At 43.2% G+C, this 15,813-nt stretch overlaps 1 protein-coding gene across 1 annotated transcript; it reads right to left on the reverse strand.

Moving 5' to 3' along the window:
* Positions 1-856: 856 nt before the first annotated feature.
* On the reverse strand, positions 857-15,268 carry FAM177B (family with sequence similarity 177 member B). Its single transcript, XM_032784367.2, has 5 exons — positions 15,011-15,268; positions 13,307-13,459; positions 11,837-11,903; positions 5,047-5,144; positions 857-1,858 (listed from the first exon to the last, which is right to left on the reverse strand). The coding sequence occupies exons 1-5, from the start codon at positions 15,035-15,037 to the stop codon at positions 1,640-1,642; spliced, it is 564 nt and encodes a 187-aa protein (XP_032640258.1). The 5' UTR covers positions 15,038-15,268; the 3' UTR covers positions 857-1,639.
* Positions 15,269-15,813: the final 545 nt, after the last annotated feature.

The raw sequence follows: 15,813 nt of genomic DNA on the forward strand, positions 1-15,813 counted from the left end.
GTTCATTTTCATTATCTGAGTGATGCAACCAGCAGAAGGTTGATTTTCTCTTTTGGTGATTTGGGTTCTGCAGTTTCTACATCAGAGTGTTGCTCTTTTAAGACTTCTCAAAGCATGTTCCACACCTCATCCCTTTCAGATTTTGGACGGCATTTCAGATTCTTAAATCTTGGGTCGAGTGCTGTAGCTATCTTTAGAAATTTCACATTGGTATCTTCTTTGCATTTTGTCAAATTTTCAATGACTGTGTTCTTAAAATGAATAACACGTCCTGGGTCATCATCTGAGACTGGAATAACATGCAATATATGGCAGAATGTGGGTAAAACGGAGCAGGAGACATACAGTTGTTCCCCAAGGAATTCAGTCACAAATTTAATTAACGCATTATTTTTTTATGAGCGTCATCAGCATGGAAGCATGTCCTCTGGAATGATGGTCGAAGCATGAAGAGGCATATGAATCTTTAACACATCTGGCACAAATATCTTGTGACGCCAGCTACAACAGTGCCAAGCGAATGCCTGTTCTTACTTTGAGATGACATTGTGAGTGAGTGGCATTATTTCCCATAAGTGTAAACAAACTTGTTTCTCTTGGCGATTGGCTGAACAAGAAGTAGGACTGAGTGGACTGGTAGCCTCTGAAGTTTTACATTGTTTTGTTTTTGAGTGCAGTTATGTAACGAAAAAAAATCTACATTTTTAAGTTGCACTTTCACGATAAAGAGATTGCATTATGGTACTTGTATGAGCTGAATTGAAAAATACTATTTCTTTTGTTTATCATTTTTATTGTGCAAATATTTGTAATAAAAATAATATAACATGAGTGCTGTACACTTTGTATTCTGTGTTGTAACTGAAATTGATATAGTTGAAAATGTAGAAAAAAATCCAAAATATTTAATAAATTCCAGTTGGTATTCTATTGTTTAACAGTGCGATTAATCATGATTAATTTTTTTGAGTTAATCACGCAAGTTAACTGCGATTAATCAACAGCCCTAGTTTTTACACAAAAGGACCCATTCCTTTAGCAACATACGGTCTAGGAATAGAAGAGTGAAAACTAAAAATACAAGAACATGTGAATCCATAAAGTGACTATTAGTTTTCTTAGTGTTCACTCATTCACTTAAAACAAAAAGGCAAGTTTTACATCATTCTTATTTTGATTAGGAAGCATCTGTAGCTACCCAGAATAGACTATGATTCAGCAGGTTGCTTTAGATATCCTAGCATACCAAATTCCATTGCATAGTTCCAATAGGATGTTTTCCACTTTCAAAAGTAACCATCTAATGTCAAGTCCATGATTCACACATCAGAATGTAAGGGCTCCAGTTCAATGCTCATAAACACAGGGAACCAGGTGGCAGATGCTCCATTAACCTTCTTAGCTCAAATAGTAAAGAGTCAGATGTTATAGAAGGCAGCATTAAACCTTCACCATCTCCTTTCTACCTTTTTCCATCACAGAGCTATTTTGGCTCTATCAAGCTGGCTATTGGACATTTGAATAACACTTCTGGACAAAGGAATGTGATGTGTTAGGCCCAGAGCATGCTAATGATATATTCATGTCCTATTATAGAGTTATTTCTGTATCAGAAGAGACCACATTGACAATGTTGCCATCATTTCTTAACAGCTGAGATAGAGTTTGGACTTTGTAGGTCATGTTTTGAAGCCTCATTAATGTTTGTAAAAGTGCTTCTTTGAGAAAACTCCACAGCATCCTTGAGTCTAATAGATCCATATTCTACACTTTGTACCTCAAGGTGGTGTTTTTCATTCAGAGATTCTGCCTCATTTGTCTCAGAGATCTTTTCACCATCTTCATCATCTTCACTTTCCTGCAATGAAGACAAGACAATAAGAAAAATTCACTGGACAAAATGAAACCTATTCCGATATTAACTATAAGGAGACACTGACACTGATAGCAATGTGAGTTTTCTGTTACCTTGGGCTGAGTAGCTCCATTACATAAGGTTGGGTTGCTGTCTAACTGGCTGTAACTGTTATACACAGAAGTAACAGGAACTCTGAGAAAGGCCAGCACTATAGCTTGGAACTTGTTTTAAGTTTCTGAAGTAGTGAGCTGTTCTGGAATTAAAAATGCTACAAGTCATGAAACATACTTAAAGTCTACCCTGAAAAGTAACTATGTAAAATCACCATCCTCTTACCGCTCTGTTCCATGAGTTTATTCAGAAATAGAGTTACCAGATATCAACTGTGAAAAAACAGGAGAGGGAGTCGGGGGTAATAGGCACCTATACAAGAAAAAGTCCCCCCAAAATGGGACTGTCCCTTTAAAAATGGGACATCTGGTCATCCTATTCAGAAAGAGATCTATTTGCTTCAGTGAAAAAAAGTAATTTTTACTACTTTTTTCTAAGCTGTGCTAGTTCTGCAGAACATATAGTTCTGGCAAGGTAAGCTGGATTTTTTGGAGGGTTTGTGGGGGCACCCTTGTGGGTCAGAATTGTTATGTTCCAGTTGCAAAGCCTCCTACGCAATCCTATTGTCCTCAACTTATGCCCTCAGTTTCCCTTATCAAGCCCACTATCAGGAATTAAATAGGTCTGCAGAGATGTACCTGAGGGCTTAAATTTGAGGACAAATGGGGTTGCACAGATGGAAAACACAGTGTTTGACTAATGAAGAACCAGAAAGAACCAACTTGAGTGGAAGATCTCAAGCTGAATTTGCAGAGCTGGAGATGAGATTTTCATATTTTTAAACACCTGTAAAAACATATTTAATATGGAAATTATTGGTCTACAAACTGAAAACCCACAATGCCATTTTCACATAAAGTAAGAGTGCAGCCTATAGGGATAGATATTTGCTAGGTAAGTCATAGATTTAAGTTAAGGCAGTAAAGCAAGGAGTTTACGGGCCACAGCCTATAAGACAATAGCTTAGCTAAACAAGGAATAAGGCACCAAAGCCTCAGCCTATGCAGTTAACCAGGAGTAACCCCAGATCATAAGAAAATGTTGTAATGACTAAACTGCTAACAGGTAACCATAAGATTCTTGTTTATACTGGTTTGAGATATTTTAAATTAGGAACATTCGAAGATGGCTGATCACAAGAGTGCCATGGTAACCAAATTGACATATATTCTAATTAAGCTTGAGGTAAAAGGCCTACTGACTTGTGGGACAAGGGCACCCCAACATTAGTAGGGCGAGGAAATACAAATAAAGACAAGAAAAGAAATCCCTACTGAATATATGTTAGGCATAGTGGTGTCAGCGCAACACATTATAAAAGTTGTCTCCCAGCCTGTGCGCTTAGAAGGGGAGAGATGTAGCTCTTGGGCAGTGCCAGGATGATGAGCACTGGAAATGGTGATGAGGAGGGAGATGATGGTGAGACAGATAATGACTAACATTTCAGGTTGTTCTGCAACGGATGGTGTGAGTATGGATGCTCAGATGCAAATTCTGTATTATCTCTATCTATCTTGCTGGGTTGGAATGTTTTCCATAAGTGTAAGTGTTGCAACCATATATATCAGGGTTCCCAACTGAACAGTAATTCTAATACTGCTGGCCTTGATCTTGAGACAAGAACCTATCCAAGCTTGGGGTGCTAACTGGGAATTCTTAAGTAATCAGATTAATACACAATCCATAGATCAGGCAACAGGACTATCTTTTAAAGAATAAAGCTGACCCCAAGCAAGTATTTCAGATTTTGGGGGGGTCTGTGGTGGGTTTAGAATAAAAAAAAATTGTGACTAGTCCCTCTCTCTCAAAGGACCAAACTCAAATTCTATATAAGGAAATCTCTGAAATTTGGGGGAGATTCAAAATACAGACCCAGGTCAAAATTTTGCAGGTTGGGCTCATCTCTGTTTACAAGCAGCCTTCAACCATGCAAAATTGTCTGAAAATATGGTGGTGTCCTTACACATCATTTCACCATAATTCAAAAAGTTGTTTCTTGTAAAACTTTGTTGCCAGAACTCATCCAATTTCTGTGTCCTTAGCTGAATATAACATTCCATCTGCATGCTTATTTGTGCACAGCAGTTTCCTCAAGAAACAGACATGCATTTGATCAACTTAACCTACAACAAAACAGCCATATACCACAGTGATCAGTAACCAATTTCTCAACATAGAAGGGCAGAGCAGGTCCTTTGTTCCAAGTTTTGGAAGGAATGAGTAAGAGGACAATTGGAATTACACTACATTATTCAGTTGAAACTGTCTTCTGGACCATGAGCCAGCAATGCTAAGATAAATATTTCAGCAGAGCAGACCCCTAGTGCCTTGTAAATAGCTGACGACAGAAAAAATAATACTAAAAATAGGAAGTTTTTTTAAGGAATTTTTGTTGTTCACATCCCAAGGCTTCTCCACAGTTTTGCTGAGTCCTCGTGGAATTTTCATTTACTTCTCCATTCTAGGACCACCATTCAAACGTCTTCTGTTTAGGTGTTGCCAATACAGCACCTTGACTCAGTCCAGACATGTGTGGCAACGTTTTTCTCCAGCCCCCATCCCAACAGTGGTTTCTGAATCTGCTAACATGGAGTGATGTTAGAATGAATGACCAAACTTTCCTGCCACTACCAGGAAACATATCCAGATTGTCTTCGCAATGGAGCTCAGCCTTGTCAACTCACAGAGTAAGACTCCAAAAGTCACTTTGGAAGAGAACTAATACACAATACAAAGATTTAAAATCAAAACCCTGTAGCCTGAAAGTTTAATCACAGCCACTTCAATGTATATAGTCCATTCTGATGCCAGCACATCTCAAAGCTTTTCATAGGACCTGTACAGATCTAGTAAAGCTTCGAGGATCCCACAAGTGATCCACTGAAAATTACATATACAGAGAGAGAAAAAGAGAAAGAACACACATGCACACAGGTTTGCTTAGATTGTAAATTCTTTGGGGACGAGAATCTTGTTTGGAAGGAAGACTGTTGGTTCTTAATAATAAAACATGATAAATAAAGTGCCATATATTTTGTTCTCCACTTGTTAAAAAACTATGTATGCATTTCATTTACCTTCTTCTGTGCCCTGTAGTATTCGTCTATTGCATATTGATATTTAGGTTCATTGAGTCCAAAGAGCGTGGCAAGCTTCTCACCGAGGAATTCACAAGCTGAAAAGACAGGGAAGAGAAAGAATAACAGCAATTCTATCTCCTAGATAAGTAAGAAGCTTGTATAGAGAGCCACTTTATGTGGTGAGAGAAAAGAAATAGTTTTACACACTGACGTATATATGAACAAAAGGACAAGACTGTCTTCATCAGCTCAGGAAATACAAGTCCATTTTCAGTATGTCTAATCCTCACTCCAGAAAACTACTTAAGTTCAATCTTTTTCCAAACAGTTGGCCAGCATTCCTGGAAATGATGTATTACATGTCACTTATACCAGCTGCAGTCTGAGGCAGTTTCTTCCATACTGTATTTAGGCTACACTTTGTGTAAACCAATTCAGCCTGGGTTGTTTTACATGTCAATTCACTCTCAAATAGTAATGAGGTCATAGACAAGTCTTCTTTCCTTTCAGGGTCTTCTTTCGATTAACGAAAGTCTCCCTTCCTCTTTATCAGAGAGAAGAGATGGACTTTATACCTCTTGTGTTTAGGAAGCTATTGATTTCTGATGGGGAAAAAAAAGTCATTGTGACTGCTTTCAGGCGCCACTTTTTCAGACTTAGCACTGGCTGCCTGGAGTACCACAATTTATCAAAATTGTATACAATAATGTCAGTTGGCAGAGCTAGATTGTCCTAATCCATCTTTCTGCAGTATTATGCTTGTGAACCTGTCTTCACTCTGACCCATTTCTTTTCTTTATGGCTTCAGTTTCTTGTGCCTCTGCCAATTTCTAATCTGATTCAGTAGTTCTACCTTTATTTGTGCCCTGATTTTCAGTGGGTTATATCAGTCTGATCTGGACACTGAAGTATTTTTCTAAAGCCCCCATGTAGATTTTGCCCACTCATTGTTTTACCTCCTGCCTACCAATTACTGTAACTCCTCACTTAAAGTCATCCCAGTTAACAGTTTTGTTATGTTGCTGATCAATTAGGGAACATGCTCGTTTAAAGTTGTGCAATGCTCCCTTCTAATGTCGTTTGGCAGCTGCCTGCTTTGTCTACTGCTTGCAGGAAGCGCAGCCCATTGCAGCTAGCTGGTGGGGGCTTGGAATCAGGGTGGACCGGCAGCCCCCCATCCGCTCCCCCTAGTAGCTCCCAGCTCCCCTAAGTTCCCTGTGCAGCAGCTGCCCAGCAGGCTATCAATTGCCAGCAGTTCAGCTGTCCCTCCTCCCACTGCCATGTGCTGCTCTTGCCCTCTGCTCCTGCTCCCCTTGCTGTGCGGGGGGAGCAGGAGCGACGCCAGGGTTTTTGGCGCCCTAGGCGGGGGTCCTTCCGCACCCCCAGGCGTTGGCAGCAATTCTGCGGCGGGGGGGCCTTCCGCGCTCCTGGGCTTCAGGGCACTTCAGCGGTGGGTCCCGGAGTGAGTGAAGGACCCGCCGCAAAATTGCTGCCAAAGACTTGGAGCGCAGAAAGACCCCCCGCCGCCGAATTGCCACTGAGGATGGCAAAATGCCGCCCTCCCAAATCCTGGAGCCCTAGGTGACCACCTACATCGCCTAAATGGAAGCGCTGGCCCTGGGGGGGAGAAAGAGGGGGGCTGTCAGTGTCTCTCCCTCCTACTTGCTCCTGCACCCTGCTTACCCCATCTTCCATAGAGCATGGGGGACACACCACAGGGGTTAGGACAGAGGGAGCTTGCTGGCAGCAGCTGCAATCTCAGCAAGCTGATCTAATTAACAAGGCAGTGTACTTAAGAGTAGGGTCAGCTACTTAAAGGGGAAATGCACATCTCTCTCTCACACATGGTGTGTGTCGCTGTCAGCAATGCTGTCTCCCCTCTCTCCATTCCTGCTGCCTTGAAGAGTGTGACAGTTAACCCTTGAGGACTCAGCCAATTGCTAGTTCATCATTTAGCAGTAAGGCATTCCCTGGGAAATATCCCACCCTCTGATTCCTCATCCAAGCTTGACAATCATCATCACTGTCAGGGGCAGCTCTAGGCATTTTGCCACCCCAAGCATGGCAGGCAGCCTGCCTGCTGCCCTCCCGGCAACCGGCAGAACGCCCTCAGTGGCTTGCCGCTCCAAGCATGCGCTTGGTGTGCTGGGGCCTGGAGCCACCCCGATCACTGTGTACCAGTAGTAAATTGTTTGTTTAAAACTTATACTATGTGTGTGTGTATATATATATAGTCTTTTGTCTGGTGAAAAAAAAATCTCCCCTGGAACCTAAACCCCTCATTTACATTAATTCTCATGGGAAAATTGGCTTTGCTTAACATCATTTCACTTAAAGTTGCATTTTTCAGGAACATAACTACAACGTTAAGTGAAGAGTTAGTGTAATGTCATTTATTATAGGCGGGGCAAGTAGTGACGACTATAGTTAAAGTTGCCTAAGACTTTCCATTATAAAGATCCTGTTTTCAGTTGCTTATGACTTTGCCAAACTTAAACTGCTGGAGCTGAAATTTTCCATGCCTGGTGTCTGTCTCAAGTTTAAAATTTTTGCAGAAGTTTCAACTAACATTATTGTCATTTCCAAGAACGAGGTTAGGGAAAAAATGGTTACAGCTGTTTCACTGAGGAAGCTGTGGAACCTCCATGATTTAGAGCAGGGACTTGAGATTTGGCTTTGCCCTGGTGTCAGGATGCACCTTTTGCCATCCCTATGAAAATTTGCCCAGATTTGGTCACATTATAAGCCACAGTATAAGAACATAAGGATGGCCATACTGAGTCAGACCAATGGTCCATCTAGCCCACTATCCTGTCTTCTGACATCTATCAATGCCGTATGCTTCAAAAGGCATGAACAGAACAGGGCAATCATCAAGTAATCCATTCCATTGTCCAGTCTCACCATCTGGCAGTCAAAGGCCTAGAGACACCCAGAGCATGGGATTGCACCCCTGATCATCTTGGCTAATAGTCATTGATGAACCTATTCTCCATGAACTTATGTAATTCTCCTTTGAATCCAGTTCCAGTTTCGGTCTTCACAACATCCCTGAAAAACTTCTGTTAGCATGTGCACAGTAGAGATTTGTTAAAAGCTGGAAGCCAAGTTCTCAGAAGATTCCATCTGCACTGAGCATGCTCCATCCCTCACAGCTCTTATGTGTTGACTGTGCATGCACCATCCCCAAAGAGCGTCTGAGCATACATCATCTCTAGCTGAGTAGCTCTTTTCCTTCAACTGTTTTGCCCAGTTCCCAGGAGCCACTGTAAGTGAGACCAGGGAGACTGCATCTCCTGCATCCTCAGGGCCGGCGCTACCATTTAGGCGACCTAGGCAATGGCCTAAGGTGCCAGAATTTTTGGGGGGAGCTATTTTGCCGGGGGAGCGGCACGTGGGTCCGGGGGACCTACCGCAGTGATGCCGGCCGATGGTCCGCTGCTGTGAAGGTCCGGTGGAGCTGCCGCAGTCATGTCGGTGGACGGTGCGTTGGTCTAAAGGCTCCGGCGGACCTACCGCAGTCATGCCGGCGGCAGGTCCACTGGAGCCTTTAGACCAGCGCACCGTCCACTGACATGCCTGCGGCAGCTCCACCTGTTCCGCGGGGGGCAGCGAAACGGCCATCCGCCTAGGGCGCCAGAAACCCTGGCGCCGCTCCTGTGCACCCTCAATGGTCCCCTTGCTGGTACCCAGAAAGCACAGAGGAGCAAGCAGCCTGACTAGAATGTAGAGGTATGAGCAGGAGAGACAGGGAAGAAAAATGCAGGGCAGGGCAACTGGAACAGAGAATGTGATGGATAGGAGCAGAAGGGGACAGGGCCAGTGGTTATAAACCACTAAAGCACACTTTCCTCCAGAACCCGGAACTGAACCCATTATTCCCAAGTCTCACTACTCCTTTGCTGTGTAGCAAATAGCTGTGAAACCCATGACCAAAGTTTGCATCTTATCTTTTATGTTGACCTGCCACTAGAAGGGGTAACAACATTCTACTGCTCCTGGTTAATCTTTTAACTCAAGTGGCAGAGGAGTCAACTGTGCTGTGTATCTAAATATCCAAACCCTGGTGATGACCCATCTGTGTGTGTGTGGGTCAATATAGTTTCACATGATTGTTTTTTCAGGAAATTACATTTTAAAAAAACTAAGTTAAAAGAACATTAAGGTGCCAAAGATGCCAGAATTAAGATTGCCTTGTATATATGCATTGTGGTAGTCTTTAATTATCACTTTTTTCCACAGGACCTCTGCCTCATTCAGGACACAGGACAGTCTGTGAATGGATCCTGGGAATGGATCGTGATTGTGCAGTGAAGGAGATTTTGTTTGCAGGATCCCTTCCTCATTTGTTGCACAATTTGGAAAGTGTGCAGAGAATGAGGCAGGGATTGCAGGAACAGAAAGGATGGTGTCATGATTAAGATAGTTGAATGCTGTTTCGGAAAAAAGGATTCGATCCCAGCCTCTGCTGAAAAGTTCCTATGTGGCATCAGGCAATAAAAGTTTTCAGAGGTGGCCATTGTGTGCACGCATCTCATTTTCTGAGTCCCAGATTGACACCCATGAGATCTGAACTGTAGAAATGCTGACCTCACAGCTGCAATAGAAGTCAACAGGAGCTTTGCTTCGAGCATTAAGCACCTTAATATGCTATGTACTTACAAAAAACGCATCTCAAATAGGGCACCCAAAATTAGTTGACACTTGACAATTTTGGCTCTAATTTCTGTGCATCAGTTCCCCGTGTGTAAAAGGGAGATAATATCTCCATACCATAAACAATGTTGTGAAAATAACTCCATTGTGTTTGCGAACCACTCCAATGACAGCACTATGATGGCAGCATCATAGAGACACTCAGAAGGAAATTAATAATTCTAGGGTTTTGAAGGTGTGAACTAAACAACACATGGGGCACACATGGAATCAAGAGGATAAAATCAGATACTGAATAGCTAACTATTCACTGAGCACTATCCCTCATGTGTACTGAATACGGCAAGGGTTTTGTGGGGGAAAGTATCTCTCTACCCCAATATAATGTGATCCTCGGGAGCCAAAATTTTTTATCATGTTATAGGTGAAACCACATTATATTGAACTTGCTTTGGCCTTCAGTTGATGAACACTGATCCCTAGCTAGTTTTCAGTTCTCTTACAACCCCTACTCTAGGCTGAGGGGTCAGCATGGCAGCAACTGTGACCACAGCAGGTCTGAGTTATACAGCGACTACCCCCAGGCTGTTTGCTGCAATCTCGCTCTAGGCAGGGAACAGGGAAGTCCTGTTTTCCCGCCCCAGTGATCCCCCCACACAAGGTCTCAGTCTCTGTCCTCTCTCCCTTCCCTGCTGGGTGAGGTGGCTCCTCGGTCCTGTCTCTCTGCTGAGGGCTGTGCCGGCTGGCCCCTTTGCTACGTGGGCAGCAGGGATTGTGCGGCCTGACTCCTCAATAGGGAGCTAGGACCTGTGGGGTGGAGTGGGGTGAGCCTCGGGCACGGTGCTGTGCCACGGCTCCCATGTCTCTCCTGCTGTGCCCCACCACTGCTGCCCCAGATCACTGGTAGATGCGGGATCCAGGTGAGGCTGGCCCGGTGGGTGGCTGCTCCAGAAGCATGTGGCAAAATAACGAGCTCTGTTCAGGTAGAGATGGGTCCACTCATGTGAGCTGACATGAGGGGCTGAAGGGCTGTTACCTAGATGACTCCACTCCCGCCTGTCTCAGGCTGGCTGGTGAGGCCTGTACCTGCCTGTACCTCTGATCGCTCACTTGGGGGTGGAGGGGGGTGTTGGTTTGTGCACTGGGAGTTGTTACCGGAACTGTGCTGCCAAGCAGCGCTGTTGTCTTTCTCTTAGCCAACAGTGGCACAATCCACCCCCCAGAGTGCTGCTTTACCACATTATATCCAAATTCATGTTATATCGAGTTGCATTATATCAAGGTAGACATGTATGTGATCACCTAAAAAGATTATATCATAATTCCTATGCATAAGGGGGCTAAATTAAAATTGCTCAGGCACCCTTAATTCTGGCATTTTCTAGCTTTTGAGTGCTTGACTTTGAAATGTTAATGTTCTTTTAAGGTAGTTATTTTGGATGCAGTATTTGATATACTGTCACACTAGACACGAAAAGGTTACCTAGCATCTGCCAACTAAAATCACATATACAGAGGCTAGTGTTGGTTAAAACCATCACTGTGACAATGAAAAGCTGATTGAGTATTAGAGGGCTGAATGAAAGTGAGACCAACTTCATGGCAGCAAACCCACAGGAAATCATCTGCTGCAGAGGTTATTTCCAATGAAACCTGCCCTTCTTCCGTAGTGGCAGCATGGCACATTGTACTAGACATGTGGGTAGTACAAAAGTCAGAGTCCCCAAGGCTCCCTAGCCAGATCATGACCTACTGGTACAGCCATCAGGCTCCTGACACCGAATTCAGGTTGCTCTCTTAAGCGTGCTGATGCAGTTCCCACATTGGTGGGAGCGTCTTTCTTCTTGCTGTAAGAAACTGATTTTTTTAAAATGAAAATGGCCTGATCCCAAATAATCTCACCTAAAGTATTTCATATTTAATAGTGTCACGTGGATGTCCATCTCCTTGAAATAAAATACCTATATAGCGAGAGATATTTTATGGAATAGTAACACCCAGTTTTGAGAGAATACATGAAAGATGAAGGAAAACATTCTGGTGGTGGTCTTGTATTTTAATAATATTTAATGGTAATTACATTCAACTCATCTAAAATAACCCTTCCACTGATGCCAAAATATATACCTACTAAATAGTGAAGTTGTTGCGATTCGAACTGCCCACAGGCGCAGATAGAGCCCCCAGGAGAGTTTGGACTACGAAACAAGAACAAAAGGAAAACTTTAATTTTAAACATACAAAGCAGAACTAGTCCATGGGGTTGTACCAGAGATTAATTTGGCCCATAATATTTGCCATATGCAAGGGCTCTCTCATTGTGTAGGGGAGAAAGCTAATTGTTTTCTTCAGTCTCTACAAAGGGTGCTGTTCAAGCTAGCTAGTCTCAGCTGATTTACAGCAAGTCTCTGTCTAGGGATACCAGTCTTGTTTACCAAGCCAACAAGAATCATCAGTACAATGAACATATATACAATGGACTCTTTGTGTTCTAATCTTGCAAAATACATAAACCTCTAAGGAACTTTGAACTCAATGAGACTTCCTCATGTGAATAAAGTTGTTCACAGGTTTAAGTATTTGCAGAATCAGACCAAAATACTAAAAATATTTGGAGATTTGACAGAAATAGACACATGTAAATGTCAATACTTAGCCTAATATAATACATTACATTTTCAGAGATGTTTACAAACATTACTTATCAGCACTGTATCCCTAGGAGGTCAGTAACTTCAGGCTTGTCTATGTGGGGATGAATTAAAACAAATTAACTAAGGCCTTGTGTACATTCAGAAATTAGGTCCGTATAACTTCATTGGGTTGGAGTGTGAAAAATCCAGAGCTCCGGTGGGGATTTAAAGGGCCTGGGGCTCACCACAGTGGCAGGAGCACCAGGCCATTTAAATCCCTGCCCAAGCCCGGCTGCTGGAGCTCCGGCGCCACTTTAAAGGGCCTGGGACTCCCTGCAGCAGCTGGAGCTCTGGGCCGTTTAAATCACTGCCACGGAAGCTGGTCCAGTCTGACACAGCGTACTGGCTCTTGCCAGAATGCCGTACTGGATCGTACCGGCTTACTTTCACCTCTGCCCTCAATCTTGTTCTCATTTTAGGGATAAGGAAATGGATGTATGGCGTTTAGGAATGGGTCACGGAGCACCAGGAGAAATGCTTCTGCATGTTTTTGCTTGGAGACATGAATTTCTTTTGGGTAGGTTCTTCTCATCTCCTTGCTGCATCGTCACAAGATGCAGCTATCATTAGGTAGGGGTACAGAATAAGAGCCATGAATTTTTCCTCCTGTTTTGATCTGCTTAACCACTACTCTCACCTCAGCAGTCAGTCCCGTGGGCATCAGGAATAAAGCACGTTAGCAGGAGAACTTGGAGAAGCTTGTACTATTGCTATCTAAATCTGTTCTGTGACTGGTTAGAGAAGTCACAATATTTACGGAGGAAAAAAAAGAGGCACGTGTTTATCTACAGAGCTAGCTATTATGGCTGTGAAGGGTGCAGTGTTCTCTAAGGTGCAAAGAACAGAAACGCTCCTCCCCTCTTCCAGTCTCCTCAGAGAGTTTCCTAAAAGCCAGTAACGGGGCTCACTGTGTCAAGTGGCTGCTGCTGCTCCTCCTCCTCCTCTTCCGTACTGTACTCTTCCATGGTTTCACCATTTGCAAAGTAAATGATCCTCCTTGGAGATTTTGTTTCTCTCCTGTCTTTATCCTCCATCTCATTGTGCTGGAAGCCATCCTCCTCCTGCTCATCAGAAAACATCCACCAGGAGTGCCCTCTTAGTACACTGAATGGACAATGGACTGCATAGTGTTCAGCTTCACCTTAACTCTTAGGCTAAGGAATGTCAGGACTGGGTTTGAGAATCTTATTTAAGCCCTCAAAAGGTATAAAGAGTCCTGCATATTTCAGTTTCGGAAAGAAGAAAGAGGCCCAGGGCATAGCCGGAGCTACAGAAACCTGGCCTGTGTCATCATTGTGCTTCCAGCTCTTACAAGAGCAGGTACAATTGTTGGTGTCTCAAACAGCTTTTCCATGGGTCTGTACATGTTGTCTGCCATTGACTCAGAGTATACTACTACGATCTAATATGAGACACACTTCACGACAGCAAAACAAAACAAAAAGTGTCAGAAGGGCCAAATCATGCAACATGAATGGCGCTCACCACCTTGCAACATCACAGCCTAAATCAGAGGTGGACAAACTACAGCCGGCGGGACCGTCTTGCCTGATCCTTGCGCTCCTGGCCAGGGAGGCTAGCCCCTGGCCCCTGCTCCGCGCCTCAGCTCGCCGTGCTGCCAGTGTGCTGGGCAGCGCGGCTCCGAGAGCCTGGGTGTAGTGTATTAAATTGCTCCCCGTAGGAATGTGCCACTTACAGAGCACCAGACCTCAGCCATAAGTAGCACATTCCTACGGGGAGCAATTTAATACACTACACCCGCCCTCCATACATTTTGGAACCTCAATGTGGCCCTCAGGCCAAAAACCTTGCCCACTTGTGGCCTAAATGAACAATTTGCAGCTTTCTACTGTGCAATTGAACAACAAGGCAATACTATTTATATAGCACCAAAAAGTGCACTGAGGGCTTCACAAATACGGATGACGGATCCCTGAGCATCAGAGATCCAATGGGGGAGAATCATGATTTCCTTTTTCCACATTTCCTATTCTTTTTTTCTTTCCTTTCCCCATCTGCCCAGTTTTAGCATTTGCCTTTTAAAGTGCTTAACTTGGGCCCATTTGGGTTTTGTTTGGTAAGGACTACAGCAAAATGGACAATGCATACATCTTTTTAAAGTTTATCCTTTCATAATGTCAAATTTCAACAGCAGCAGCTATATAAAATATAATCTAGAGTTAAGGTGGCAAATAGGTATGAAGTAGCTACGGAGAAACCCTTAAGATAATAAATTTCTTAAACTACTTATGCTCTTAGCCCAATGGTGTACCATAATTTTATTTTTAATTTCTTTGGTATTTTCCCTTCCAATATATAGCAGTCTTCATTAGCATTCAAAATAAATATCTTACTTCAAGTCAGACAGGACAAGTTAGTTATATGCTACCTGTTACTATGTTTTCCCCATTCCACTCCACTAATCAATTTTGAATCAGTCATAAGCAACAAGACAATAGATCATTCCTTTAACATTCCAAAGACAGAATAAATACTAGTTTACAGCGTTCTCCTTCTACTTGAAGGAGAACACCGGTGCGATCAAATAAATACATTGCTGAAATATAACTGTGCGAAATCTCCTGCCAACAACAGATCAAAAGCAAATTCACCTGTAGAATCTCTCTGGTATCTTCCATCACTCGAAGTTGTAGTGCAAAAGCTGATTAAGTTGTTTCCAAGACAAGTAAGGGAAAAAACCTAGAACCATGACACTTAGTGATCGCGTATGTAATTTGTGCATGGGAAAAAACTCCACTCTGTAGCATTGGCAGCAGCTCAGGTCTGGAGGTAAGTCAAAGAAGGTAAACTCAGTGCTCCAGGATGCAACTCTCTGAAAGGACTAGGCTGTGTTTGAATTGTGGGCAGGACCTTTTTATTTGCATGTTCAGCAGAGTTAAGATGACTGGTTGGGGGTGGCAAAAGGAATGTGGGCAGGACATGGACATTTGCACGTAGATAGCTCGGGGGGAATGAGCTGGGGGGAGGGCAGTGTTGAAAACCCTGCAAGCTGGGTGTTTTTAAAGCAGATCACATTTCTTGAGGACATTTTCAGCATTCTGCTTCCCTTGGGTTTTGCTTAATTTATGAAGTGAACTTTGACTTTACTAAGGCTAAGTCACAGGTGTAATATTTACTTTTTCCAACAAAGTGAAGGAACCAAGCATGCACCGGCAAACACAAATATTTCTTGCAACTGGTATGACACCTACTGGCAGTTTGGAGGAATAGCCCCACACATCAGCAACTGCTAAACAACTTCTTAGCAGAACTAGCCAATCATCAAAGGAAATCTAATAAAACAGATCAATGCAACCTATCTGGCATCTTTGGTATTGGAACAACAGAGGAGGCTGCAGATGTGGGTGAAACCAGGCCTACTACTAGTTAGGAAGTACAGTTTCGTCCCTTGCTC

This window comes from Chelonoidis abingdonii, chromosome 3 (assembly GCF_003597395.2).
Source record: "Chelonoidis abingdonii isolate Lonesome George chromosome 3, CheloAbing_2.0, whole genome shotgun sequence".
In the NCBI taxonomy this organism is placed as follows: Eukaryota; Metazoa; Chordata; order Testudines; family Testudinidae; genus Chelonoidis; species Chelonoidis abingdonii.

What these genes read in the sequence shown, in the direction of transcription:
- FAM177B (XM_032784367.2), bottom strand. Translation starts at nt 15,037, where the DNA reads ATGGAAGATACCAGAGAGATTCTACAG. An exon ending in AGCAGCAGCCACTTGACACA is followed by an intron (nt 11,904 to 13,306) that starts GTGAGCCCCGTT and finishes CTTGTTTCGTAG; the next exon opens with TCCAAACTCTCCTGGGGGCT. An exon ending in CGCAACAACTTCACTATTTA is followed by an intron (nt 5,145 to 11,836) that starts GTAGGTATATAT and finishes CTGTCTTTTCAG; the next exon opens with CTTGTGAATTCCTCGGTGAG.